Raw genomic sequence first — 27,582 nt, 5'->3', positions numbered from 1 at the left:
TAAAGTTATTACAGTTCTTCTCTCTGAAATTTGGAATATTTCATCAGGTATGGCCCTGATCCTGACACAGGTGTACTTCCTTAATAAATTAGACCTGCAATGTGTTCCGCTTTCCCACTGTAGGAAGTGTTCTGCCGGGCTCTCTGGTAGGAGCCTCCCAAAAATTCAAGGGTACAAATTTCAGACACACACACATTTGAAAATTCAAAACAATGTTCTTTATCACAAAATTCAAAATAAACTAAGCACTCTTTTTGTATTGCAAAGAGCACTCGTCCCAAAACAACCGGGTAGTCTGTACAATTTCCCTTAAGCAGTCATTAAGTACTTAGCTAGCAGCTGTGAAGAAACTTCACACCCCTTCTTCTTCCAACGAAGTGAGACACACACACACACACACACACAGGTTGCTCTGCTTTGTTTTCAAAGGCGTGAAAAATCAACAGTCCAGAAACCAGCAACACAGGATTCCTGACAAACTGCAACAGATACTCTTCCACAACGGCTAAACCCACATGCTGCTATTTATAGCAGCAGCCCTAATTACTGGAGCCCCACCCAAACATAGGCGGCTGCTCTTATCTCCTGTAATATGTCCTTACTTGGTCTCTTCTACACATAATTCTGCACTTGCATGGGTCCAAAACGTCTTCATCTGAATCAATGGAAGATAATGGAGATTGACTGCCTGGGCTGTGTGCCAACCCCCCCTCTTCCAAGTCACTCCCACCTTCTTCTTCGTGCGAGGAAACTAAACTCTGAACTGACTCTGTCGGCAATAAAACAGGCTTGTGACATGTTGAAGTTTCCCCTGCATCCACCTCCACATTCCCTGGGGAAGGAGCTGGGCCAGAGCCAACCACAACAGGTAGGTAAGCTTGGAAAATGCAACCAGATTAAGATTAGGATTCGGATTCAAAATAGAAATATAGAAATAGAAACTTCATTGTCACTTTAAATATACACAAATCAACATATATTAAAATGAAATTTCATTACATTCAGCTCTCAAAGAATAACCACTATGCATATACCTACATACACACACATGACACATCATAGAAACATCACAGTGAGGGATGGGTTCCTCCCGGTTCAGACCGGTTTGCCCAAACTGGTAGAAACCTGCTGGTGATGTCATAATGATGTCACCGAACTGGATCAATCGGTGCCGGTCCATGAGCCGGTCCATATTTTTTAAATTTTCTTTTCCTTCTGAGCATGCAGCAGAAGCTAAGTTCCAGCACTGTGCCTGCAGTTGCCATCTTTTTTGTGGGCTTTTTTTAATTATTCGGATTTTTGTGATCGCACATGCACGCACCCAAAGACTGTGCCCACGCAGCGCAAGAAGGAGCGAATTGGCAGCGAGGTAAGTTGGAACCCACCGCTGATCACAGTATAGTTCAAATGTATTCATCTACTTGGTGAAAAAAAGAATGCTGTGAATTTACAAGGCACAAGGAACAAGATAAAGGTTCCCCTGACACATATGTGCTAGTTGTTCATGACCAGTGTTCCCTCTAATTTTTTTGGGGGGTGGGCGGAAAAGTATAGTGTCTGAGCGGCAGTCCCTTCGGGACTGGGCGGCACTCTTTCCCTCTCGCTCTTTCCCTCTCGGCTTTTGGGCAGGTTTGAAAAACTCTTGAGTTGATGATGATTTTTAAGTGAGCCATTGCTCACTGCTCAGCTTAGAGGGAACTATGTTCATGACTCTAGGAAATAGAGGTTGTTAGATTGCTTAGGAAAAATATAATACCCCTGAAACAAACTTAATACAGAGTAAATGTGGCAGCTATGGAACATTCAGTCAAATAAACCAGACGAGTATACAAACAGAGTACAGTGGTACCTCTACTTAAGAACGCCTCTACTTACGAACTTTTCTAGATAAGAACTGAGTGTTCAATTTTTTTTGCCTCTTCTCAAGAAAGCCAATCTTCATTATCTTTGGTCGATTCGGATGAGGAAGTGTTAGACCCACGCAGGAGAAGAATTATGCATCGAAGAGACCAATTGAAGAAATATTACAGGAGATAAGAGAGGCCACCTTTGTTTGGGTGGGGCTCCAGCAATTAGAGCTGCTGATATAAATAGCAGCGTGCTGGCTTGGCCGTTGTAGATGATTATCTGATCGTTGTTTCTTCAGGACCGTGCCTTGCTGTTTCCAGACTTTGTTGATTTTTCACGACTTTGAAACCAAAGCGGAGCAAAGTGTGTGTGTCTCACTTCGTGGAAGAAGGAGGGCTGTGACGTTCCTTCACAGCTGCTAGCTAAGTACTTAAGGACTGATTAAGGGGATTGTACAGACTACCAGGTTGTTTTGGGATGAGTGCTCTTTGCAATACAAAAAGGGTGCTTTGTTTCTTTTGAATTTTTGTGATAAAGAACATTGTTTTTGAACTTTCAAGTGTGTGTGTGTGTCTGAAATTTGTACCCTTGAATTTTCGGGAGACTCATACCATAGAGCCCGGCAGAACAAATTCTAATGTTAATTTAACCATTTCTGCACATTGTATAATTTTCTCCAAAATCTTCTCTTACCTCAAGGTAATTCTAGCCATGTCAATGAAATCACCAGGTTTTGGGGTGGGGTGGGGGGTGAACTGGACTTAAGATATTCTTCATGACTTGGATCAGCTAATTCAACTTTTAAGATTTGCTAGAAGTAAAGTGAACACAAGAACAAGGGGACACAATCTGAAGTTAGTTGGGGGAAAGATCAAAGGCAACATGAGAAAATATTATTTTACTGAAAGAGTAGTAGATCCTTGGAACAAACTTCCAGCAGACGTGGTTGGTAAATCCACAGTAACCGAATTTAAACATGCCTGGGATAAACATATATCCATTGTAAGATAAAATACAGGAAATAGTATAAGGGCAGACTAGATGGACCATGAGGTCTTTTTCTGCCGTCAGTCTTCTATGTTTCTATGTTTCTAAGTAGCATATACAGGTATCCCTCAATTTGCGACCACCAGTGGGACTAGAATTTCTGTTGCTAAGCAAGGCGTGAAGTTGTGAGCCACCCTGAGTTGTTGTGAGCTGCCCCGAGTCTTCGGAGAGGGGCGGCATACAAATCTAATAAATAATAATAATAATAATAATAATAATAATAATAATAATAAAGTGCACCTAATTTTACCACCTCTTTTGCCACAATTAAGGAAAGTCACTGTTAAGGCCAAAGAGATGTAACTGTTCTGTGAAAAACACAAGTCACTTTTTTCAATGCTATTATAACATTGAACAGTCACTTAACAAATTATGATAAGTTGAAGACCCTCCAAATCTGAAGACTGCCTCTTTCTGCCTTCACTTTCAAATTCATTTAAGTCAGTAGACAATATTTCTTCTGGCAGATTAGAACTGTCCCCACCCTCCTTGTCTTTCGTAAACTACTCAAGACTCATTTATACCGCCAGGCATGGGGGAGTTGAGATATTCCTTCCCCCTAGGCCATTACAAGTTATGCATGGTATGTCTGTGTGTATGTTTGGTTTTATAATAAAGGTTTTTAGTTGTTTTATTATTGGATTGTCACATGCTGTTTTTATCATTGTCGTTTGCCACCCCGAGTCTGCGGAGAGGGGCGGCATACAAATCCAATAAATAAATAAATAAATAAATAAAATTTTCCTCAAACACTTCATCTGTGAAGCAGAACTTTGGCCCAGACCTTGAAAAAGTCCAATTGGAAGGAGGAAGTTTTCCCAAGGCAGATTCATGCAGGCAAGAATCGTGTTGCTAAAGAGGAAATGAGGGCATTTTTTCCCCCAGAGCAATAACGACATTTGCAAGTTTCATGTTTCATTTATTTTATTTGTCAAGTACGTATTGATGGGATACAAAGAAATAACATTGCTTATATACATGATATTGGTACTGCCTTGTCCTACCAAATCAATACCGTTGATAACAACCCTTGCAAGTTAGCAGATCAACAGAAAAGCAGAATATTGCTCAATGATTTCCTGCAATCAGCAAATATGCCAAAGCTGTTAACAAAGAAGCCTTTGCTTCTTGAAAAAGCACCTTTGGAGAAAGTATGACCTGGATGAGCAGAAGAATCTCCATAGACATTCTGCAATGAGATCATCATTTGCATTTCAATACACCGAAGATTGTTGATTCTAGGTAACAGGCTGGGTTTAACCAGCACTTAATTCATGACTATGCTGTATCTTCAATTACTCCATTTCCAGGATTTGTACACACATATCTCAATGGTGGGCTTAGATGCGATTCCGTGATGGCCCCTGAACACACGCAGAGTCCAGCTTGATCCTAGCAATTTGGCAGGGACTCCTTGAAGGACAAGTCATTTTACATATAACAGTCTTGTGGGTGGCTCTGGCCCAGCTCCTGCCCCAGGGAATGGGGAGGTGGATGCAGGGAAAACTTCAACATGTCACAGGCCTGTGTTATTGCCGACAGAGTCAGTTCAGAGTTTAGTTTCCTCGGACGAAGAAGGTGGGAGTGACTTGGCAGAGGGGGGAGGACCCCCCCCCCCCCAAAAAAGTCCCGAGGAACCCCCACAAGGATCCTGTGGTGGTGGGACCCCATTTTGAAAAACACTCCTCTAAGCCAGTGTTTCCCAACCTTGGCAACTTGAAGATATCTGGATTTCAACTCCCAGAATTCCCCAGCCAGCGAACGCCACACACGAACAGGGTCTTTTCCTCGCTGGGAAACGTCCGCCTGGCGGCCCTGCCCAGCGCGGCCTTTTAAGGGAGCTCCCCTCATCTCCCCTGGAGACCCTCCCCGCCATTCCTGCCTCCTCACAGCCCCACCCGGGCCTGGTTGTCGTCATTTCCAGCGCTGGCGTCGCGCTGTCACATCCGCCTCCTCAGGAGGAGGAGACGCCAGAGGGCGGGAGGGAGGGAGGGCCGGTGGCCACCACTCGTTCCAACTCGCAGGCCCGACGCGTCATGCGGAGCGCAGGGGCGCCCGGTTGGAGCTCCCGAGCGGGAGCCGGGAAACAACAGCACCGGGCCGGACGAGGAGAGCTCGGCGGCTGAACGCGGTGGGGCGGCCCACACAGCGGAGGGGGAACGAACGGAGGACGCAGCCTGAGAGAGAGACTCGCCAGCTGCCCTGCCCGCTCGTGGCGACCCCGCTGGCCAAGCAGAGCGAGGGGCAGGCAAAGCGGGTGATTACGGGCCGGGGGGGACGGACGGACGGGAGCCTCGCGAGGGTCGTACCGACTGCCTTCCACGCTGGCGAAGGGACAGACTTTCGGGGCGCCCTGGTGCGATGCGCGTCGCCTCTCCATCCTTGGAGAGGATCTCTAGCCCGGGGCGGCGGCTTCACAGGGCTCGGCCGAGCGGATTTCTCCGGATCGGTGCGTCGGTTACTTAAACTCGTCTGTGCGTTTTGGGTCTTTTTTTGCCAGGGGAGGCGCGTTGCTCGGATCTCCCGGGCTGACCGCTGACCTCTCGCCTTTCTGTACGCCAGGGTTTCCCAATCTTGGCAACCTTGAAGATATCTGGACTTCAACTCCCAGAATTCCCCAGCCAGCATTCGCTGGCTGGGGAATTCTGGGAGTTGAAGTCCAGATATCTTCAAGGTTGCCAAGATTGGGAAACACTGCAGGGTGTTGGTTAGGTGGGAGTCTTGGCGCGGCTGGCGGGGGCTGCTCGGGAGGCGATCCGGGGGTGCCCAAAGCGCCCCCCCCAGTGTCGATGTTTGGGTGTGTGTAATGACAACTCCGATGATGTCATGGGCCGCCGCGACCTCCGTCCCCCACCCCCGCGCGTTGGTTTGGTCCGTTCCGTAGAAAGAATCCCTCGCCTGTTCATCGGGACCGTTGGGAGAGGAAAGAATTTCGCCTCAACAATTCCTGCCTGGTCGGAATAGCGATCCCGGGTTCCCTTTCCACGGTTTTCGCGAGCGTCCGCTTGGACCATGCTAACCGGTGTGGAAATGCGCGGGGTTTACTCCAGGTAGTGCTTACTCGGGAGTAAATCTCTCTTGATCGCTGTTAAAAGGTAGAGTCTGGCTGAGTGAACCCAAGAACAAGGGGGCACAATCTGAGCTTAGTTGGGGGAAAGATCAGAAGCAACGTGAGAAAATATTATTTTACCGAAAGAGTGGTAGATGCTTGGAACGAACGTCCAGCAGACGTGGTTGGTAAATCCACAGTAAGGGGTCCAAAGACGGGGGTGCAAAACATGGAGGAAGGTCCTAAGCATAAAACTTATCAGGAAAGACTTCATGAACTCAATCTGTATAGTCTGGACTCTGGAGGACAGAAAGGAAAGGGGGGAACATGATCAAAACATTTAAATATGTTAAAGGGTTAAATAAGGGTCAGGAGGGAAGTGTTTTTAATAGGGAAGTGAACACAAGAACAAGGGGACACAATCTGAGGTTAGTTGGGGGAAAGGTCAGAAGCAACGTGAGAAAATATTATTTTCCTGAAAGAGTAGTAGATCCTTGGAACAAACCTCCAGCAGATGTGGTTGGTAAATCCACAGTATCTGAATTGAAACATGCCTGGGATAAACATATATCCACCCTAAGATAAAATACAGGCGAAGGGAAGACGAGATGGACCATGAAGTCTTTTTCTGCTGTCAATATTCTGTTTCTATGATTGCGGTTGCTGCGTTAAACCCGCCTGAACCTTTTCAACAGCATCTCGACTCCAGTGCCCATGATCCCCAGCAAGAAGAGTTTGGGATAAAAGTTAGACACTCTTGGAAAGTGCCCAAAGCGCAGAGACCCAATTGGTGTTCTTATAGGTAGAAGTCATGCTAGCTGGGGATAATGGGTAGGATAATGCTCCCACCCTGCTGGCCTTTCTTAAGGCCAGGAATACCTGGCTTTGCCGGGAGGCCTGGGGGCCATAAATTTACATCCTTGATGGCCAACTCTATGAATGCTGTGCATGTGTATGACTGTGACTGCCGTTTTTAATACCCTTTTCCCCCAAATATTTTTATTGATTAAAAAAAAATAAAAAATAACTTTTTAATGGGGGTTCTAGTTTTAGATAATGTTTTAGTTTTAGATAATGTCCGACTTCTTTTTTATCCCCTTGTGTCTATATTGTATTTTTATTATTGTTGTAAGCCGTCCTTAGTCCTTTGGGATCGGGAAGCATAGAGGTCGAATAAATAAAAAAAATAAATAATGCATTATGGATAGAGGGGCTTTTGGAAGATGCAACTGAAGGGGGATGGTAGTTTTGGGGGCTTTATATAGGGGGAGAAGAAGATCATAGGTTAAAATGTGTTGTGGGGTCCATTTTGTTTGCCAATGACTCATGGAGTGCTGGGGGGGGGGAATTGTAGTATTCATCATCATAATTGTTAATGATGTTATTTGTGTGGCCCCTGTGTAGAAGTGAGGTGCAAGCAATGTGGGGTTTACATTGGCTTTGGAGGTTCAGAGGCTTTTGAAGCTGATGCCAGAGAAATGGGTGAATAGAATAGAATAGAGAGTTCTTTATTGGCCGTGTGATTGGACTCACAAGGAATTTGTCTTTGGTGCCTATGCTCTCAGTGTACATAAAACAAAAAGATACATTTGTCAAGAATCATTTGGTACAACACTTAATGATTGTCATAGGGGTCAAATAATAAGCAATGAGGAAACAATCAAAATTAATAAAAATCTTAAGAATACAAGCAACAAGTTAGTCATACAGTCCTAAGTGGGAGGAAATGGGTGATAGGAATGATGAGGAAAAAACTAGTACAAATAGAAGTGCAAACTTATTTATTTATTTATTGGATTTGTATGCCGCCCCTCTCCGTGGACTCGTAAAAAGTTTGACAGTGTTGAGGGAATTATTTGTTTAGCAGAGCGATGGCGTTCGGGAAAAACTGTTCTTGTGTCTACTTGTCTTGGTGTGCAATGCTCTGAAGCAACATTTTGAGGGTGGGAGTTGAAACCATTTATGTCCAGGATACTAGGGGTCAGTAAATATTTTCACAGCCCTCTTTTTGACTCCTGTAGTATACAGGTCCTCAATGGAAGGCAGATTGGCAGCAATTGTTTTTTCTGTAGTTCTCATTATCTCCCAGAGGTTGGTGTATGGAATTCACTTGCAGAAGAGGTCGTGACAGCTGTCAGCCTGGATAGCTTCAAGGCAGGATTAGACAGATTCATGGATGCCAAGTGTATCGGTGGTTATTGAAACGGATGTCCATGTGCCGTCTCTATGTTGGTTGAGGCAGGCAGGATTCCCTTGACTACCATTTGTTGGGTGTCAGGGGAAAGGGGGGGGGGGTCTTGCCTTCTCTTTCTGCTCAAGATCCCCATGGACAATTGGTGGCCCCCTATGTGACACAGAATGCTGGACTCGATGGGCTTTGGCCTGATTCAGCTTGGCTCTTCTTACGTTCTTATGAGGGATATTCTGTGAGTTGGTTGTAGCATCATCAAGGTTGCCTAGAAGTCTTTGGAGAGAATTAATGATCTGCCACAGGATGTCATCATGCAAATGCTTATCACGGGAGATGTAAATTATGTAATCTCTTCATTTGCAAGATGCCTTGCCTGGGAGAGTTATGCCGATAATAAACCTAGTAGCTGTAGTATAAGACAAATTTTCTCTCTTCTTTACCAAAAAGACAAGGAAGCCAATGAAAACATTAGCGGTTTCCATGCACTTGCATATAAAGTGCAGATGGGAAGGCCAAAGTACTTGTTGTAATTCTTGTAATATCCTTATTTATTATTATTTGTTTATTAGATTTCTATGCTGCCCTTCTTGAGGCAATTCAGGGCAGCGTACAATATCATAAATGCAACAATATATATAAAGAAATCTAAATTACTTTTAAAGGAATTATACAAAATTACTAAAAGTGTCAGAAAACCCCATGTACAGTCATAGAAACATAGAGACTGACGGCAGAAAAAGGCCTCATGGCCCATCTAGTCTGCCCTTATATATTTCCTGTATTTTATCTTAGCATGGATATATGTTTATCCCAGGCATCTTTCAAATCAATTACTGTGGATTTACCAACCACGTCTGCTAGAAGTTTGTTCCAAGCATCTACTACTCTTTCAGTCGAATAATATTTTCTCACGTTGCTTCTGACCTTTCCACCAATTAACCTCAGATTGTGCCCCTTTCTTCTTGTGTTCACTTTCCTATTAAAAACAACCTTATTTAACCCTTTAACATATTTAAATGTTTCGATCATGTTCCACCTTTCCCTTCTGTTCTCCAGACTATACAGATTGAGTTCATTAAGTCTTTCCTGATAAATTTTATTCTTAAGGCATTCTATGCAGCCAAGCATCCTACTTGCCTTTCTTACCGCCTGACCGCACTGTTTACCCATTTTGAAACTGTCAGAAATCACTACCCCTAAATCCTTCTCTTCTGTCGTGCACATTCATCCAATTCAATCATTCATAATATCGGCTGGAGACAATAATCTTTTTTTAAAAAAATAAATCTTATTAATCCAAACACGTAAGGGCTTGTTCCTTGAAATATTTATATCCAGTCTTCATTACAGAGTTCTGATAGTGACTTTGGGTAGAGGTGGGATTCACACAATTTACCTAATCGTTCACCCAGTACCGAAAAGATGAGCGCATGCATGCGAGCACTAGTTTCGCTCGCATGCGCCCTTCCACACCTGCACACGGCCTTTAGGGAAACTTCAGATCGTGCAGAATGCAGCTGCGAGAGCAATCATGGGCTTCCCCAGGTATGTCCATGTCACACCAACACTCCGCAGTCTGCATTAGTTGCCGATCAGTTTCCGGTCACAATTCAAAGTGTTGGTTATGACCTATAAAGCCCTTCATGGCATCGGACCAGATTATCTCCGGGACCACCTTCTGCCTCACGAATCCCAGTGACCGGTTAGGTCCCCCAGAGTTGACTTTCTACGGGTCCCGTCGACTAAACAATGTCGTCTGGTGGGACCCAGGGGAAGAGCCTTCTCTGTGGCGGCCCCGACCCTCTGGAACCAGCTCCCCCCGGAGATTAGAACCGCCCCCCCCTCCTTGCCTTTCGTAAACTCCTTAAAACCCACCTCTGCCGTCAGGATTTGTTATACATTGTTTTATTTTTGTTGTGAGCTGCCACGAGTCTGCGGAGAGAGGCGGCATACAAATCTAATAAATAATAATAATAATAATAATAATAATAATAATAATAATAATAATAATAATGTGCTTTGCTTGCACACGCAGCTTGCATACAGGCATGCGGCTGCAAAATATGCCTAAATAAGATGGCATAGAACCGGAGCAAGTGGCAGATCCCCCCGCAGGTCGCTACTACCGCTTCGCCTGAACTGGCTGAAATACCATTTTTGCCCCCGAGTCATGATTTCGATATCATTGTTTGTAATGGCCATTGATGCATTATTGTGATGGTTCTACATTTATATATTACATTTTTCGGCCCAGTAAGAAGTCCAAAAGTTTCCTCACGATAGGGAACAGATAGAATTAGAGGGGTGGACAATTTCTCGGTATTGAATGGGGTGAAAACAAATGTTAATTATTCGGATTTATTATCAGTTTGGCCTTGAGCAGGGAGTTCAGCTGGATGCCTGGATGTCTGTGGAGATTTACAATTGTCCAAGTCATCGTTGTCCCAATAGTGCTTCTCCCACCCCATAGCAATTGGACTTTCTTGTTTTGTTTTGTTTTTTGTTTGAAAATATTTCTCATCCAAGAAGCTTTCTTCTGTTAGATTAGTGGTTCTCAACCTTTCTAATACCCCTCCCCCTTAATACAGTTTCTCGTGTTGTGGTGACCCCCAACCATAAGTCTAGCACCAATTCTCCCAACAGAGCTTTAAGCTGATTGGCAGGAAGGCCAGAGGGACACACCCACTGCAAACGCCTGATTGGTCGGGTTGTAAAAATATGTTCCAAGGCGCCAGAATTGAAGCTTTAGTTCCTAACACCATGGGAAATTTGTCTTTTCCTCTGGTCTTAGGCGACTGCTGTGAAATGGTCGTTCAACCCCCAAAGGCATCCCAATCCCCAGATTGAGAACCACTGTGGTGGATAAAGCACCTTTTATTATTATTATTATTATTATGGTGGATAAAGCACCTTTTATTATTATTATTATTATTATTATTATCATCATCATCATCATCATTATTATTATTTATTAGATTGCATGCCGCCCCTCTCTGAGGACTCGGAGCTATTTCCCTTTAGAGAATAGCTGGGTGGCTTGGATGCCTTTTTTAATTTCTAAGACAAAGAACAGTAACATACCCTAGGTCAGGGGTAGGCAATGTTGGCTATTCTATGACTTGTGGACTTCAACTCCCAGAATTCCTCAGCCAATCATACTAGTTCAAGAATTCTGGGAGTTGAAGTCCACATGTCATAGAAGAGCCACCTTTGCCTACCCTTGCTCTAGGTTATATTCTATTCATGTGATTACTGGCTGGCTGGCTGGGTTCACATTTTCTATGGAACTTTCTTTTCTTCATAAAAGCTGACTGGGAAACTTTGGACCAGTCTCTCTCTCTCTCAGCCCAACCCATCCCACGGGTTTATTGTGGGGAAAACAGAAGGAGGAAGTTGCGTTGGATATGTTCGCTGCCTTGAGTTATTTATTAAAATAATAAAGGTGGGATATACTGTAAATAAATTTAAAAACCACGATTGGCAAGGTCGGATCATACAAACTTTAAACTTAAGACATTACACAAAAAGTTTAAAAAAGGCATATGGTCTCTCTACCCCAGAGGTGAATGCTAACAGAACAAAGATTATTGTAGGTCTGTTAAACTTGGTTTAACCCTGCTACTATGGTCGGGTCTATATGACCCAAAATAAAATTTGAGATCCTGTAGATTATTTGTCATGCGGATCTGAAACTTGTGATTAATTGACTTTTCCTCATTTGAGGGGTTCTTACTATGAGTGTGGGGTTTTTTTCCATTTTGTTTACTTTTTGCTACACGCTGATTGTTACATTTCATTACACCCAAAACAGTACAAGTGTATAGTAAATAGTAAAGGTATAACAAGCAGGAAGAGGGAGATTATGATCCCGCTATATAGAGTGCTGGTGAGACCACATTTGGAATACTGTGTTCAGTTCTGGAGACCTCACCTACAAAAAGATATTGACAAAATTGAACGGGTCCAAAGACAGGCTACAAGAATGGTGGAAGGTCTTAAGCATAAAACGTATCAGGAAAGACTTAATGAACTCAATCTATATAGTCTAGAGCAGTGATTTTCAACCTTTCTTGAGCCGCGGCACATTTTTTACATTTACGAAACCCTGGGGCACATTGAGCGGAAGGGGGGGGCTAAAAAAAGTTTGGACAAAAAAATTTCCCTCTCTTCCTCCCTTTCGCTCTATTTCTCTCTCCCTCCCTCTTTCTCTCCCTTCATCTTTCTTTCTTTCTCTCTCCATCCCTTTTTCTTTCTCTTCCTTCCTTCCTCTCTTTTTTGCTCTCTTTCTCTCTCCCTCCCTACCTCCCTCTATGTCTTTCTCTCTCTCCTTCCCTCCCTCTCTTTCTCTTTCTCTCTCTTGCTTTCTTTCTCTCTTGCTTTCTTTTTCTTGTTCTCTTTCTCTCTCTCTTGCTTTCTTTCTCTCTCTCTCGCTTTCTTTCTCTGTCTGAGCTTCGCGGCACACCTGACCATGTCTCGCGGCACACTAGTGTGCCACGGCACACTGGTTGAAAAACACTGGTCTAGAGCAGTGTTTCCCAACCGGTGTGCAGTGTGCCGCGAGTCATGGTCAGGTGTGCCGCGAAGAAATAAGCTCAGCTTCTGGTCTCGCAACTTTTTGCGAAGAGAAAAAATTGTGAGACCGGAAGCTGAGCTTGCTTCTTTGCGCCTTCCAAGTTTTCCAGCAGCTGCGGCGCCCCGCCCGGCTGGAGCTTCCCTGTCAGCAGGTGAGCTTTGGGGCTTGGTGGGAGGGCAGCGGCAGCGGGAGGGCGGCGCGCAGCGGGAGGGTGATGGCGGCGGCAGCGGCAGCGGGCAGGAGCCATGCTGTAGGGCGGTGGCAGGGTGGTCCTTCTCTCTCTCCCCCTCTCTTGCTTTCTCTTTCTCTCCCCCCCCCTCTCCCTCTCTCTTTCTCCCAGTAGCCGTGGGGCGACGTCAGGGTGATCAGCTGTGAGGCGGAGCTACGGAACAGAGGAACAGAGGCACCGACGGCGGTGGCTGGAAATGCTGGAATTGCGTGGCTGGCACTTGCCTGCTGGCTGGACCAGGACGGAGGCTCAAGCCCCACGTCCATGCCCAGCGCAACGCCAGAAATGTACGGCGTCTAGCCACCGCCGTCTGTGCCTCCGTTCTGGAGCTCCGCTTCACAGCTGATCACCCTGCAGTCGCCCCACGGCTACTGGGAGAAAGAGAAAGGGAGAGAGAGAGGGGGGAGAGAAAGATATAGCAAGAGAGGGAGAGAGAGGGAGAGAGGGGGGAGAGAAAGAGAGAGAAAGATAGCAAGAGAGGTAGAGAGAGGAAGAGAGGGGGGGATAGAAAGAGAGAGAAAGAGATAGCAAGAGAGGGAGAGAGAGAAGGAGAGAGGGAGAGAGGGGGGAGAGAAAGAGATAGCAAGAGAGGGAGGGAGAGAGGGGGGAGAGAGAGAAAGAGATAGCAAGAGAGGGAGAGAGAGAGGGAGAGAGGGGGGAGAGAAAGAAGGAGAGAGGGGGTAGAGAAAGAGAGAAAGCAAAAGAGAGAGAGAGAAAGAGAGATAGCAAGAGAGAGGGAGAGAGAGGGGGGAGAGAAAGAGAGAAAGCAAAAGAGAGAGAGAGAAAGAGAGATAGCAAGAGAGAGAAAGAGAGAGGGAGAGAGAGGGGGAAGAGAGAAAGAGAGAAAGACAGCAAGAGAGAGAAAGCAAGAGAGAGAGAAAGAGGGGGGAAGGAGGGTGAGGGAAAGACAGAGAGAGGGAAGGAGGGCAAAAAAGAGGAAGGAAGGGAGAAACAAAGAGAGATGGAGAGAGAGAGAGGGGAAAGAAAGAGGAGGGAAGGGAGAGAGAGAGAGAAAGAGGGAGAGAGAAAAATAGAGCGAAAAGGAGGAAGAGAGATATTTTTTGTCCAAACTTTTTTTACACACACTCCCCCGCCCCCGCTCAATGTTCCCCAGGATTTTGTAAATGTGAATAATGTGCCGCGGCTCAAAAAAGGTTGGGAAACACTGGTCTAGAGGACAGAAGGAAAAGGGGGGACATGATCGAAACATCTAAATACAGTGGTACCTCAAGATACGAACCTCTCGTCTTACGAACAACTCAAGATACGAACCCGGGGTTCAGAAAAAAATTGCCTCTTCTTACGAACTTTTTTCGTGTTACGAACGCCAAACACGAACTTCCGGGTTTGGCGTTCGGAGGCTGCTGGGAAGCCGCACGGCTGTTTTAAAAAGGTGACAGCCGGGCTGGGGGGCTTCCCAGCAATCCCCCCAGCCTGGCTGTGACCTTTTAAAACAGCCGCGCGGCTTCCCAGCCGCCTCCCGAAGCCGAACGCCAAACCCAAACTTCCACATTTGGCGTTCGGAGGCTGCCGGGAAGCCCCGCCGCCCAGCTGTCACCTTTTAAAACAGCCTGGGGGCTTCTCGGCGGCCTCCCGAACGCCAAACCCGGAAGTTCGGGTTTGGCGTTCGGCGTTTGGGAGGTCGCTGAGAAGCTCCCAGGCTGTTTTAAAAGGTGACAGCCGGGCAGCAGCAATTTTTTTGCGGGGGTTTTTTTTGGTTGCACGGATTAATTGACTTTACATTGTTTCCTATGGGAAACAATGTTTCGTCTTACGAACCTCCCCCTGGAACCAATTAGGTTCGTAAGACGAGGTATGACTGTATGTTAAAGGGTTAAATAAGGTCCAGGAGGGAAGTGTTTTTAATAGGAAAGTGAACACAAGAACAAGGGGCCCAATCTGCGGTTAGTTGGGGGAAAGGTCAGAAGCAACATGAGAAAATATTATTTTACTGAAAGAGTAGTAGATCCTTGGAACAAACTTGGAGCAGACGTGGTAGATAAATCCACAGTAACTGATGCTTGGGATAAACATATATCCATCCTAAGATAAAATACAGAAAATAGTATAAGGGCAGACTAGATGGACCATGAGGTCTTTTTCTGCCATCAGACTTCTATGTTTCTAAGTAAATGCGAATGCAACAGCAGGATCTAGATTTAACCTAGATTGGGGATTCCACCTCCTACAAATTCCTTCAAATTTAAATCCTAAGATGAAAGTACAATATGTTCAATTTTGTTCTGTTCAACTTTGTAGGCACACGACACCTTTTCAGTGCAAACCTGTAAAGTGTACAACTGATTTAATAGAGTTGGAAGAGACCTTGCACATCATCTAGTCCAGGGGTCTCCAACCTTGGCAACTTGAAGATTTGTGGACTTCAACTCCCAGAATTCCTCAGCCAGCTTTGCTCAGAATTTCTCAGCTTTGCTGGCCGAGGAATTCTGGGAATTGAAGTCCACAAGTCTTAAAGTTGTCAAGGTTGGAGACCCTTGATCTAGTCCAACCCCAAGTCCTCGGAGAGGGGCAGCATAAAAGTCCGATTAATAAAATAAATAAACCCCTCACCTAAGCAGGCGACCCTACACCAGGGGTCGGCAACCTTAAACACTCAAAAGAGTCATTTGGACCTGTTTCCCACAGAAAAGAAAACATTGGGAGCCACAAAAATCTCCCTGTGCCTGACTATTTCCTGAGCAACCCCAAAACTAGCATATATAGTTGAATTAAATATTCTGTTTTCTTCTGAAGCTTTTCTTTTCTTGGATTTATCCATGGTTAGCCTACTGGGGGTCAAATACTCCAATACGCTGGACATTTTTAAGAGGAAATTGGACTGCCATTTGGCTGGGATGCTATAGGGTTCCTGCTTAGGCAGGGGGTTGGACCTGATGACCTGCATGGTCCCTTCCAACTCTAACAATAGATAGATAGATAGATAGATAGATAGATAGATAGATAGATAGATAGATAGATAGATAGATGATTGATAGATAGATAGATAGATAGATAGATGATAGATAGATGATAGATAGATAGATAGATAGATAGATAGATAGATAGATAGATGATAGATAGATAGATAGATACATACATACATACATACATACATAGATAGATACATAGATACATAGATAGATACATAGATACATAAAGATAGATAGATAGATAGATGATAGATAGATACATACATACATACATACATACATACATACATACATACATAGATAGATACATACATACATACATACATATATACATACATACATACATAGATACATAGATAGATACATAGATAGATACATAAATATAGATAGATAGATAGATAGATAGATAGATAGATAGATAGATAGATAGATAGATAGATCAATAAATTGCATGCCAGCAGGTATCAAACACCAGTTGTGATGCATATTTTGAGCGACAGGGAGCCGCAGCAGAGGGATGAAAGAGCCACATGCCTCTGGAGCCCTGGGTTGCTGACCCTTGCCCTACACCAATCTCTGATAAATGGCAGTCCAATCTCTTCTTGAAAGCCTGTAGTGATGAAACTCCCACAACTTCTGAGCTGTTCCATTGGCTAACACAATGTTAACGCAACACAGGCAAGAATTAAGATAGAAAATAATGGAAAAGAAATTTGAAAAGGAAAAAAAAAGAACATACAACAATGCCTTCTGCCCTTTTATTCAGTCATTGACAAGTTAAACATTTCCCTGGCGTCTTCCTCCCATTTTAATCCTCAAATTCCATCATCTTCCATTCGGGGTTTTTTTCCTTTCAGCAAAAAGTCCACACAAGGGTTCCAGGATATTTTTTTTTAAAGTATTTTATTATTGTTTTCCTCTTGACCAAACTAATCCTCTGACCATTTCTGCAAGTTCCAATCTTCCACCTTATGTTCAGCTTTTGTAGGGAAAAAAAAACCCCCTTTCCTTTATGATATTTCTATTGGTGGAAATTGTAATGGATATGTTTATATCGTCGTTTTGGTTAATCATTCATATGTGTGTGATAAATTATTGGCTGCAAATCAGGAATGAGCGAATGCTTGTACATGTTAACCCCTTCCTTGCTGTCTTCTGGTGTGTAGGATGATCAGATTTTTCTGTGTGAAATACTACAGGTAGGCATGCTTTAAAGGGCCAGTTATTTGTTGTTGTTCAGTTGCTAAGTTATGTCTCAGTCTTCACAACACCATGGACCACAACATGCCAGGCTCCCTTGTTGTTGTTGTTAGTTGTGAAGTCACGTCTGACCCATCGCAACCCCATGGACAACATTCTTCAAGGCCTCCCTGTCCTCTGTCATCACCTGGAGTCCATTGAAGCTCACGCCAACTGCTTCAGTGACCATCCAGCCACCTCATTCTCTGTCGTCCTCTTCTTCTTTTGCCCTCAGTCTTTCCCAGCCTTAAGGCTGATTCCATAGAGCCGGGGCAGCCACAGAGAAGGCTCTCCCCCGCGGTCCTGTCAACTTGCCTTGTTTAGTCGATAGGACCTGGAGAAGGACAACCCTGTGTGATCTTATTGGCCTCTGGGAGGTATGTCACAGGAGGCGGTCCCATAAGTAGTCTGGTCCTAAATCTTGAAATTAAGCATAAAACTTATCAGGACTTAATGAACTCAATCTGTATAGTCTGGAGGACAGATGGGAAAGAGGGGACATGATCAAAACATTTAAATATGTTAAAGAGTTAAATAAGGTTCAGGAGGGAAGTGTTTTTAATAGGAAATTTTTAATAGGAATCTGAGGTTAGTTGGGGGAAAGATCAGAAGCAACGTGAGAAAATATTATTTTACTGAAAGAGTAGTAGATGCTTGGAACAAACTTCCAGCAGACGTGGTTGGTAAATCCACAGTAACTGAATTTAAACATGCCTGGGATAAACATAGATCCATCCTAAGATAAAATACAAGAAAATAGTACAAGGGCAGACTAGATGGACCATGAGGTCTTTTTCTGCCAACAATCTTCTATGTTTCTAAATGAGTGTCCTATAAATTAAGATGATCCATTGAAATCAATAAACAACCTTTCACATTGTCTTTGTTGGCTCTGCTTGATGGGGAAGGGAAAAATAATTTCCTCTCTTTTTTGTTTTGTTTTTAGGATCCTGTGCAGCGAAACTCATGTGCAGAGAGAGACTTCGAGATTCTCTATGCTGGAATGCAGAGCCCCTCCGTTATGGCTGTTCTGAGTGGACACGCGCTAAAGACTTGCTGTATTTCACTGGAGGCTGAAATGTTTCCTTAACTGGTTGCGTTGCCTGTTCGTGGGACTCTGGCTTTTCGCTGCCTTCCCTGAATCTGACCCTGTGCCACATAGTCCCTCCCTTTGATTCCACCCGCGGCCATGAATGGGCTGACGGTCAGTGAACTCTGCTGTCTCTTCTGCTGCCCGCCGTGCCCTAGTCGAATAGCTGCCAAGCTGGCCTTCCTGCCTCCAGACCCCACCTATACCATCGTCCCAGAACCGGAACCTGTGGGCAGCACCAACAACGTCTCCTCCCGGAGTGGCACCATGGCTCGCTGGAAGCTTCATTTGACGGACCGGGCTGATTTCCAGTACACCCAACGAGAACTGGACACTGTGGAGGTGTTCCTCACCAAAAGCAGCCGAGGGAACCGAGTGAGTTGCATGTACGTCCGATGCGTACCTGGCGCCAGGTGAGCACATTTGAAAAGATGGAGGGCAGTAGCAGTGCGGTGTCAGGGATAGTAGATATACAGATGGTCTATGACTTAAATAATTTCTTTTTTATTATTATTATAAATTTTTATTTACAAGAATGAATACAGTAAATACAATGACAATACAAGTGACAATACAAACATGTCGAAACAAAAGAAAAACGAAAAACAAAGAAACACAAACAGAAGAAACAAAAAATATACAACAAACAATGTACATTTTACAATAAACAAAAAAAGGCGGGTGGGTGTACAGTCGATCTGTATTGAGAATATGAACTGTAAATATTCTCTATAGCCCATTACACTATAACTAATAATCTAAATCAGTGTTTTTCAACCAGTGTGCCGTGAGACATGGTCAGGTGTGCCGCGAAGCTCAGAGAGAGAAAGAAAGGAAGAGAGGGAGAGAGAAAGAAAGCAAGAGAGAAAGAGCGAATGAGAGAGAAAGAGAACAAGAGAGAGAGAAAGAAAGCAAGAGAGAGAGAAAGAGAACAAGAAAAAGAAAGCAAGAGAGAGAGCAAGAGAGAGAGCAAGAGAGAGAAAGAAAGCGAGAGAGAGGGAGGGAAGGAGAGAGAGAGAAAGACATAGAGGGGAGGTAGGGAGGGAGAGAGAAAGAGAGCAAAAAAGAGAGGAAGGAAGGAAGAGAAAGAAAGAGGGATGGAGAGAGAAAGAAAGAGGAAGGGAGAGAAAGAGGGAGGGAGAGAGAAATAGAGCGAAAGGGAGGGAGAGAGAATTTTTTTGTCCAAACTTTTTTTAGTGCCCCCCCCCCGGCTCAATGTACCCCAGGGTTTCGTAAATGTAAAAAATGTGCCGTGGCTCAAAAAAGGTTGAAAGTCACTGATCTAAATTATAGATAGATAAGAAAAAGAGTTGAGTATGACAGGAAAAGGAGATTTTAAATAGATAAGCTTAATTTTTACATATATCTATATCTCATTCATTGAAATAATTTAAACATGAGATTATTATCTTCATGCATAAAGAATTTTTTAACAGTTGTTGGGCGGATTGTTCTTTTTTCTTAACCAGCGGTAAAAAGGGTCCCAGCAGTTATAAAATAAAGATTCATTGTTATTTCTAAGTTCCAGAGTTAGTTTGGTCATTTCTGCAGTGTTTAATTTTTTTCTAATATTAAACCACCTTGAGGTATGTCTTCATTTTTCCACCATTGTGCAAATGCTAATCTGGCTGCTGTAGTAATATGGGTAACTAAGTATACATGGTTTCTTTTTAAAAATTGCCTTAAAATACCTACGAGGAAGCATTCTAGGGTTTTGTATAATTTAAGATTTTGTCAAGCCAGATTCCTATTTTTTTCCAGTAAGCCTGCAATTTTTCACATTGCCACCATAGGTGGAAATATGTGCCTTGTTCTTTTTGACATTTCCAGTGGGTGCAAGACAATTTTTTATTTAACTTAGCTAGTTTTACAGGAGTAATGTGCCATCTATAGTACATTTTGATCATATTCTCCTTGTATGGAATAGCTAAAGTCAATTTAAAATTCCTGCTCCACATAAGTTGCCATTCTTCAGGTTTAATTTCATACTTAAATAATTTCTTTAGTGACTCTTGGAGCTTACCATATTTTTGGAGTATAAGATGCACCTTTTTCCTCCCTAAAAAGGCTGGTAATTTGGGTGCGTCTTATACTCTGAATGTACCAATTTTTTCAACCCTAACCAGGCGCTAACAATGTTCCCAGTTCTTACCAGCTTGCAAGGTCTTTCATTGTTATCCTCTGCAAAGAATGTTTTCCAAGCCCTAAGTCTTTGCAGGGTTTTTTGTTTTTGTTTTACTTGCTCCAAATATTTCTTTCCAGCCCTAACCAGGTGCTAACAATGTTCCTAGTTCTTACCAGCTTGCAAACTCTTTCATTGTTACTCTTTGCGAAGAATGTTTTCCAAGCCCTAAGTCTTCGCAGGGTTTTTTCCCCATTGGTCTAACTTGCTCCTAATGTTTTTTTCCAGCCCTAACCAAGTGCCAACGATGTTCCCAGCACTTACCAGCTTGCAAACTCTTTCATTGTTACTCTCTGCAAAGAATGTTTTCCAAGCCCTAAATCTTCGCAGAGTTTTTTCCACATTGGTCTAACTTGCTCCAAATGTTTCTTTCCAGCCCCAACCAAGTGCTAACAATGTTCCCAGCTCTTACCAGCTTGCAAGCTCTTTCATTGTTACTCTCTCCAAATAAGGGTTTTTTTAAAGCCCTAACCAGGGGATAAAATAATGTGCTGAAGCTGATCAAAATAAGGATGCTAGCCAGAATATCTACACAGTAGAATTCAATTCAGTAGAATTCAACAAAGGGACTTTAAAAAGTGGCTTATGACCTAGTTTTCAAACCGATACAGCAACCTGTGGTCGCATGATCAAAATTCAAGACTTGGTAACTGGCATCTATTTATGACCCTGCAATGTCCCGGGGTCACATGATCACCTTTTGCCACCTTCCCACAAAGTCAACGGGGAAGTCAGATTCACTTATCATTGTTATCATTTTAAAAATTGCAGTCATTCTCTTAACAATGACAAGAAAGGTGGAACCATGTGGCAAAACTCACCTCCAGAAGGATATAATGGAACTGGAAAAGGTGCAAGAAAGGGCAACAAGAATGATCAAGGAAATGGAGCACCTAACTTATGAAACCAGGTTGCAACGCCTTGGTCTCTTCAGCCTTGAAAGACGGCGTTTAAGAGGTGACTTGATTGAAGTGTATAAAATCATGCATGGGATAGAAAATGTGGATAGAGAAAAGCTCTTTTCTCTATCACACAATACTAGGACGATGGGGCCCTCCCTAAAGCTCATAGGTAAGAAAGTGAGGACAAATAAAGCGAAATATTGGGTCGTTGGTTTATGGAATTCACTTCCAGAAGAGGTCATGACTGCTGTCAGCCTGGATCGCTTCAAGGCAGGATTTGACAGATTCATGGATGCCAAGTGTATCGGTGGTTATTGAAATGGATGTCCATGTGCCGCCTCTATGTTGGTTGAGGCAGGCAGGATTCCCTTGAGTACCATTTGTTGGGAGTCAGGGGAAAGGGAGGGTCTTGCCTTCTCTTTCTGCTCAAGATCCCCATGGACAATTGGTGGGCCACTGTGGGACACAGAATGCTGGACACTATGGGCTTTGGCCTGATTCAGCATGGCTCTTCTTATGTTCTTATGTCACAACTGTGTTGCTTAGCAATGGAAATGTAAGGGCTCAATTGTGTATAACTGTAGAAGTCAGAATAACAAAATAACAGAAAAGACCTTGGCGGCCTTCTAGCTCAAATAGGAGACCATGCCATTTCAGACAAATATCTTCTTTAAAACTTCCAGTGTTGGAGGAAATTTCTTCCACTGATTAATTGTTCCAGCTGTCAGGAAATTTCTCCTTTGTTCTAGATTGGGTCTCTCCTTGATTAGTTCCCATCCATTGTTTCTTATCATACCTTCAGGTGCTTTGGAGAACAGCCTGCCTCTCTTCTTTGTGGCAGCCCCTCAAATATTAGATCACTACTATTATTTATTCATTTATTTACTGATTGATTGATTTGATTTGATTCGTATGCCGCCCCTCTCGGAAGACTCGGGGCGGCTAACAACAATACAAAAAGACAATGTAAACAAATCTAATATTAAAAATAATCTAAAAAACCCCCAATTTAAAGAACCACTCATACATACAAGCATACCATGTATAAATTCTATAAGCCTAGGCAGAAGGGAAATTTCAATTCCCCCATGCCTGACGACAGAGGTCACCCCCTAATCTTTCTTTTCACGAAAGTAACCCTACCCAGTTCCTGCAACCGTTCTGAATATGTTTTAGCCTTCAGTCCCCTAATCACCTTTGTTGCTCTTCTCTGTAGCTTTTCTAGAGCCTCAACAAGCCCTTGTTAGAGGTCAGGATGGTAAATGTGAATTTGCAGGAATTCCACTTGCAGTTTTTGAAGCAGCTGCGTGGAATTGTAGGAGGGGCCGGCAATTCTTTGCTTAGCTTGAGGGCAGCAGACCTTGAAGAAACACCCTGGAAAGGTCCTCTCTTAAGACGACCGTTTGAGCCAGTCCTCGTTGTTGGTGACACTTGGTGCAGGGAAAGAGAGAGAGACTATATCAGCTAAGTACAATTAAACAACAAAGTTAAGAACATCAGCCTCGCTCAAAGCTGCTTAATTGAGTTAATCTGGGTCGGTCATTTGGTGCAGAAATTCTTGCTAAGTTGCAGGGGCCTCCGGATAATCATAAGCCTGGAATTGAAAAGAGCTTGTGACCTCTTCTCCCTTACGCCCCCCCTCCCACCTCATTTAAAAAAAAATTAGCAGTTGCTCAGACAACTGGAAAGCTCCAGGGGATTGGGCCCCAACCTTTGTAGTCTGTTTCTATGACAATGTTAAAAAACACACACACAAACCGTTCATAGGTGCAGAAATTAAGCCCCTTGAAGAGCTTAACATGTCAGGCTTAATTTTGCCCCAAATGAGTCCCAGTGTTTATTCCGTGCGGTGAAAATTATCAAAGTTTTAATTAAATCAGATTTGGGGCCTCACTGGTGGTGGTGGCGGTGAGGGTCACCAAAGCCCAGTTCACAAGGGAATCGAGCACGGGTGACGTGGGTGGAACATGTGAGCTGCAAGTTTTGCCTTCTGCCTCCAACTTTTGCAGCCGTGATTTCCCTCCCCTGTTATTACCAATGGGGTGGGAGCAGCATTTTTCCTTAGTTTGACAGATGGCTGGTGGTTGTGTATAAGGGCGTTCCCTGGTCACAGTTTCCGGTCTTCTTTGTATGGGAATCTGTCTCTGTTCTTCATTGTTGATGCAGGACTGGAATCAAGCCGTAAATTCTCAACAATGGGGGAAAAAATAGAATAGAATCTTTTATTGGCCAAGTGTGATTGGACACACAAGGAATTTGTCTTGGTGCATATGCTCTCAGCGTACATAAAATAAAATATACATTTGTCAAGAATCATGTGGTACGACACTTAATGATTGTCATAGGGGTCAAATAAGCAATGAAGAAGCAATATTAATAAAATTCTTAGGATATAAGCAACAAGTTACAGTCATACAGTCAACATGGGAGGAAATGGGTGAAAGGAATGATGAGAAAAACTAGTAGAATAGAAGTGCAGATTTAGTAAAAAGTCTGCCAGTGTTGAGGGAATTATTTGTTTAGCAGAGTGATGGCGTTCGGAAAAAAACTGTTCTTGTGTCTAGTTGTCTTGGTGTGCAGTGCTCTGTAGCGACGTTTTGAGGGTAGGAGTTGAAACAGTTTGTGTCCAGGATGCGAGGGGTCAGTAAATATTTTCCCCACCCTCTTTTTGACTCGTGCAGTATACAGGTCCTCAATGGAAGGCAGGTTGGCAGCAATTGTTTTTTCTGCAGTTCTGATTCTCCTCTGAAGTCTGTGTCGGTCCTGTTGGGTTGCAGCACCAAACCAGACAGTTATAGAGGTGCTGATGACAGACTCAATACTTTTCATGTCCAAACCAGCTGACTGTCACTCTTTTTTAAACCCATTTTGTCCTATTATTCCAAAGAATAGGAATAAGGCAGATTTGGGTATCTTTGGGATTTTGCAGATTGAAATAATTCCTCTGTATAAGATCAAATCCCTGATTGTGTGCCAAATGATTGTACAAATGCCGAGAAAAATGTTTTTCTATTTTAGATAGCCTTATTTAATAAGAACATAAGAAGAGCCAGGCTGAATCGGGCCAAAGCCCATCGAGTCCAGCATTCTGTGTCACACAGTGGCCCACCAATTGTCCAAGGGGATCTTGAGCAGAAATAGAAGGCAAGATCCTCCCTTTCCCTTGACCCCCAACAAGTGGTACTCAAGGGAACCCTGCCTGCCTCAACCAACATAGAGACGGCACTTAGACATCTGTTTCAATAACCATTGAAACTTGGCATCCATGAATCTGTCTAATTTTGTCTGTTCCTTCCTGTTATATAGAATGGGGTTAGGGTGACCCTGTTTTCCCCAGGGGAAAAGAACGATAAACTTGAAAAGAGTGCAAATCTGGGGGGAAATAAATAAGTCGCAAAATAATATTCATCAACATGTTTTTGTTTATAACTTTGCTTTACAACGGAAAATTCAACAGCAAAGCCGAGAAATTTTTTACAAAGCACACATTCTAATAAAATTATCTAAAACAAGTATCTGCAAATTTATATTAAAAGGACCATTCAATTCCCATACGTTTCACATGACTGTGAGAGAGTAGGCATTAAAAGGAGCCACTTGTATGTTAAATGTTAAATGACCCAAATAAAGGACAAAAGTAAGTGTTTGAAAAAGAAATACTGTGTTCTCTCGATTTTCGCGGGTTCAAACTTCGCGAAAAGTCTATACCACGGTTTTTCAAAAATATTAATTAAAAAATACTTCGCGTTTTTTTCCCTATACCACAGTTTTTCCTGCCCGATGACGTCATGTCATCGCCAAACTTTCATCGGCCTTTAATAAATATTTTTTTAATAAATTTTAATGAATAAACATGGTGAGTAATAATCTAAATGGTTGCTAAGGGAATGGGAAATTGTAATTTGGGAGTTTAAAGTGTTAAGGGAAGGCTTGTGATACTGTTCATAGCCAAAAATAGTGTATTTACTTCCGCATCTCTACTTCGCGGAAATTTGACTTTCACGGGCGGTCTGGGAATGCATCCCCCCGCGAAAAGTGAGGGAACACTGTACATCCAAAAGTCAGTTTTCCAAAATAAAAACAACTGTTCTTTATAGTAAAGGGTGGATGATCACTGTAGTGATGGTAAATTTGAGAGAAGAAAATTCTTGCTTGTCTTTATTCCTGTAGCAAAAGTGTAGAGAAATGGTGATGACCGTATATATTTTATAGACATTGGTAGGATCTGTAGAAATTCTGGCACTTTAATCTCCATCTTTTATGTAAAGAGTAGAAACAGCAATAAATCTCAAAATGACAGCCACCCACCCCAGAACTGCCATTGAAGGTGAAAGCCATACTTAAGACTTGGACCCATCTGTTTGTAATAAATTAGTGGCGCTAAATTTCTCTGTGATTCTTTAGATTTCTGCAGAAAGGGGAAATTGTGCCTGCGTTTTAAATTCTGGGTAAGTGTCTGAAAATAGCACCTCTAAAGGTGGCACAAACTATGCTGTTGTAGCATCTCGTTCCAATATAATAGTCCTCAATTTACGACCACAATTGGGATCAGAATTTCCATTGCTAAGCAAGAGGGTTGTTTAATTGAGTTGCGCTCATTTTCATTATCATTTATTTTGTTTGTTTGTTTATTTATTTATTTATTTATTTATTTATTTATTTATTTATTTATTAGATTTGTATGCCGCCCCTCTCCGAAGACTCTTGCCATGGTTGTTACGCAAAGCACGGCAGTTCTTACGCGAATCGCGTGGTCCTTAAACAAATGCAGTTTCCGCCATGGAAGCCGCCTGGGACAAGGGTAACAATGGTGATCCCATGATCCCAAGGTGCTGTAAGCATCTAAAACCCTGCCAGTTTCCAAGTGATCAGATTTTGATCACGTCTGTAGAGATTCTGCGACAAGCTTAAGTTCAAGGACCGGTCAATAAGTCACTTTTTTCAATGCCATTATAAGGGGTTCAAATCAGGAGTTAAGTCCAGCAGGTTCTGACAGGTTCTGGAGAACCGGTAGTGGAAATTTTGAGTAGTTTGGAGAACCGACAAATACCATCTCTGGCTGGCCCCCAGAGTCCACGCCCACAGAATCGGTGGTAAAAACTTTTCTAGATAAGATAAGATTTTTTTGGTTCTTTTCAAGAACCATTTTCCACTTACAAACCCGAGCTTCCGAAACTGTAACCGGAAAAGGCAGGGAGAAGCCTCCGTGGGGCCTTTATAGGAATCTCCTGGGAGGAAACGGCCGGAAAAGGTGGGGAGAAGCCTCCATGGGGCCTCTCTAGATGTCTCCTGGGAGGAAACAGGGCCGGAAAAGGTGGAAAGAAGCCTCTGTGGGGCCTCTCTAGGAATCTCCTGGGAGGAAACAGGGCCGGAAAAGGCGGGGAGAAGCCTCCATGGAGCCTCTCTAGGAATCTCCTGGGAGGAAACAGGGCCTCCACCCTCCCTGTGGTTTCCCCAATGGCACACATTATTTGCTTTTCCATTGATTCCTATGGGAAAAATTGCCTCTTCTTCTACTTAAAAACCTGGTCACGGAACGAATTAAGTTCGTAAGTAGAGGTACCACTGTAATCATAAGTCATTTTTTTCAGCGCCTTTGTAACTGAATTGTCACTAAATGAACCGTTGTACGTCAAGGACTGTTTCTATTCTGAAGTGATAGGCTCTGTCTTGCAAAAAACATAGACCTCGACCCCCTGGTTCCGGTGCCCCTGAGGACCAGGTGTGCTCCCAGGGCCTCTTTCTGAGCCTTTTCCTTCCCTTCCAGGTTCACCGTTCTCTTCTCCCACGGCAACGCTGTGGATCTGGGCCAGATGTGCAGCTTCTACATCAGCCTCGGCACCCGGATTAGCTGCAACATCTTTTCTTACGACTATTCGGGCTACGGTGCCAGCACAGGGAAGCCCTCCGAGAAGAACCTCTATGCTGACGTCGATGCAGCCTGGCAGGCCTTACGCACACGGTGAGTCTCCAGGAGAAGCAACGGCAGACTTCGTTTGGCTGTTGTTGTTGGTGGTGGTGGTTGATTCAAAATCTCCAGGATTTTTCATAACGGTGTCTGGATTGATTGATTGATTGATTGATTGATTGATCAATCCATCAGCTTCCAACAAGGGCACTCAGAGGCCTCTTCCTTAAATGTTTTCTCAGAAATCAGATGCTTCCTAAATAGAGGCTCCATTCTTAGGGTTTTTAAAAAAAAAAAATTATTTAAACTTTTATTATTTTAAAAAAAAAAAAAAAGTCATATTATTGTTCTTACAGATCTAATACTGTTTCTATTAACACATCATCATTACAAC

At 43.4% G+C, this 27,582-nt stretch overlaps 1 protein-coding gene across 2 annotated transcripts in view; it reads left to right on the top strand.

The window, feature by feature from the left end:
- Window positions 1-4,756: 4,756 nt before the first annotated feature.
- The window catches only part of ABHD17A (abhydrolase domain containing 17A, depalmitoylase), a 38,157-nt gene continuing 15,331 nt past the window's right edge, over window positions 4,757-27,582 (top strand). Inside the window, exons 1-3 of one of the 2 annotated variants that reach the window (XM_070747034.1) lie at window positions 4,757-5,152; window positions 18,053-18,609; window positions 27,048-27,242. In XM_070747034.1, the coding sequence (XP_070603135.1) occupies window positions 18,296-18,609; window positions 27,048-27,242 (509 nt within the window). In that variant the 5' untranslated portion in view covers window positions 4,757-5,152; window positions 18,053-18,295. Of the gene's footprint in view, window positions 5,345-18,052; window positions 18,610-27,047; window positions 27,243-27,582 lie in introns of both variants that reach the window. The other variant, XM_070747042.1, reaches the window with a different exon arrangement.

Source organism: Erythrolamprus reginae, chromosome 1, assembly GCF_031021105.1.
Source record: "Erythrolamprus reginae isolate rEryReg1 chromosome 1, rEryReg1.hap1, whole genome shotgun sequence".
NCBI classification, from domain to species: Eukaryota; Metazoa; Chordata; class Lepidosauria; order Squamata; family Dipsadidae; genus Erythrolamprus; species Erythrolamprus reginae.
The sequence above is the reverse complement of the archived record's forward strand: the minus strand, read 5'-3'. Positions and strand labels throughout refer to the sequence as shown.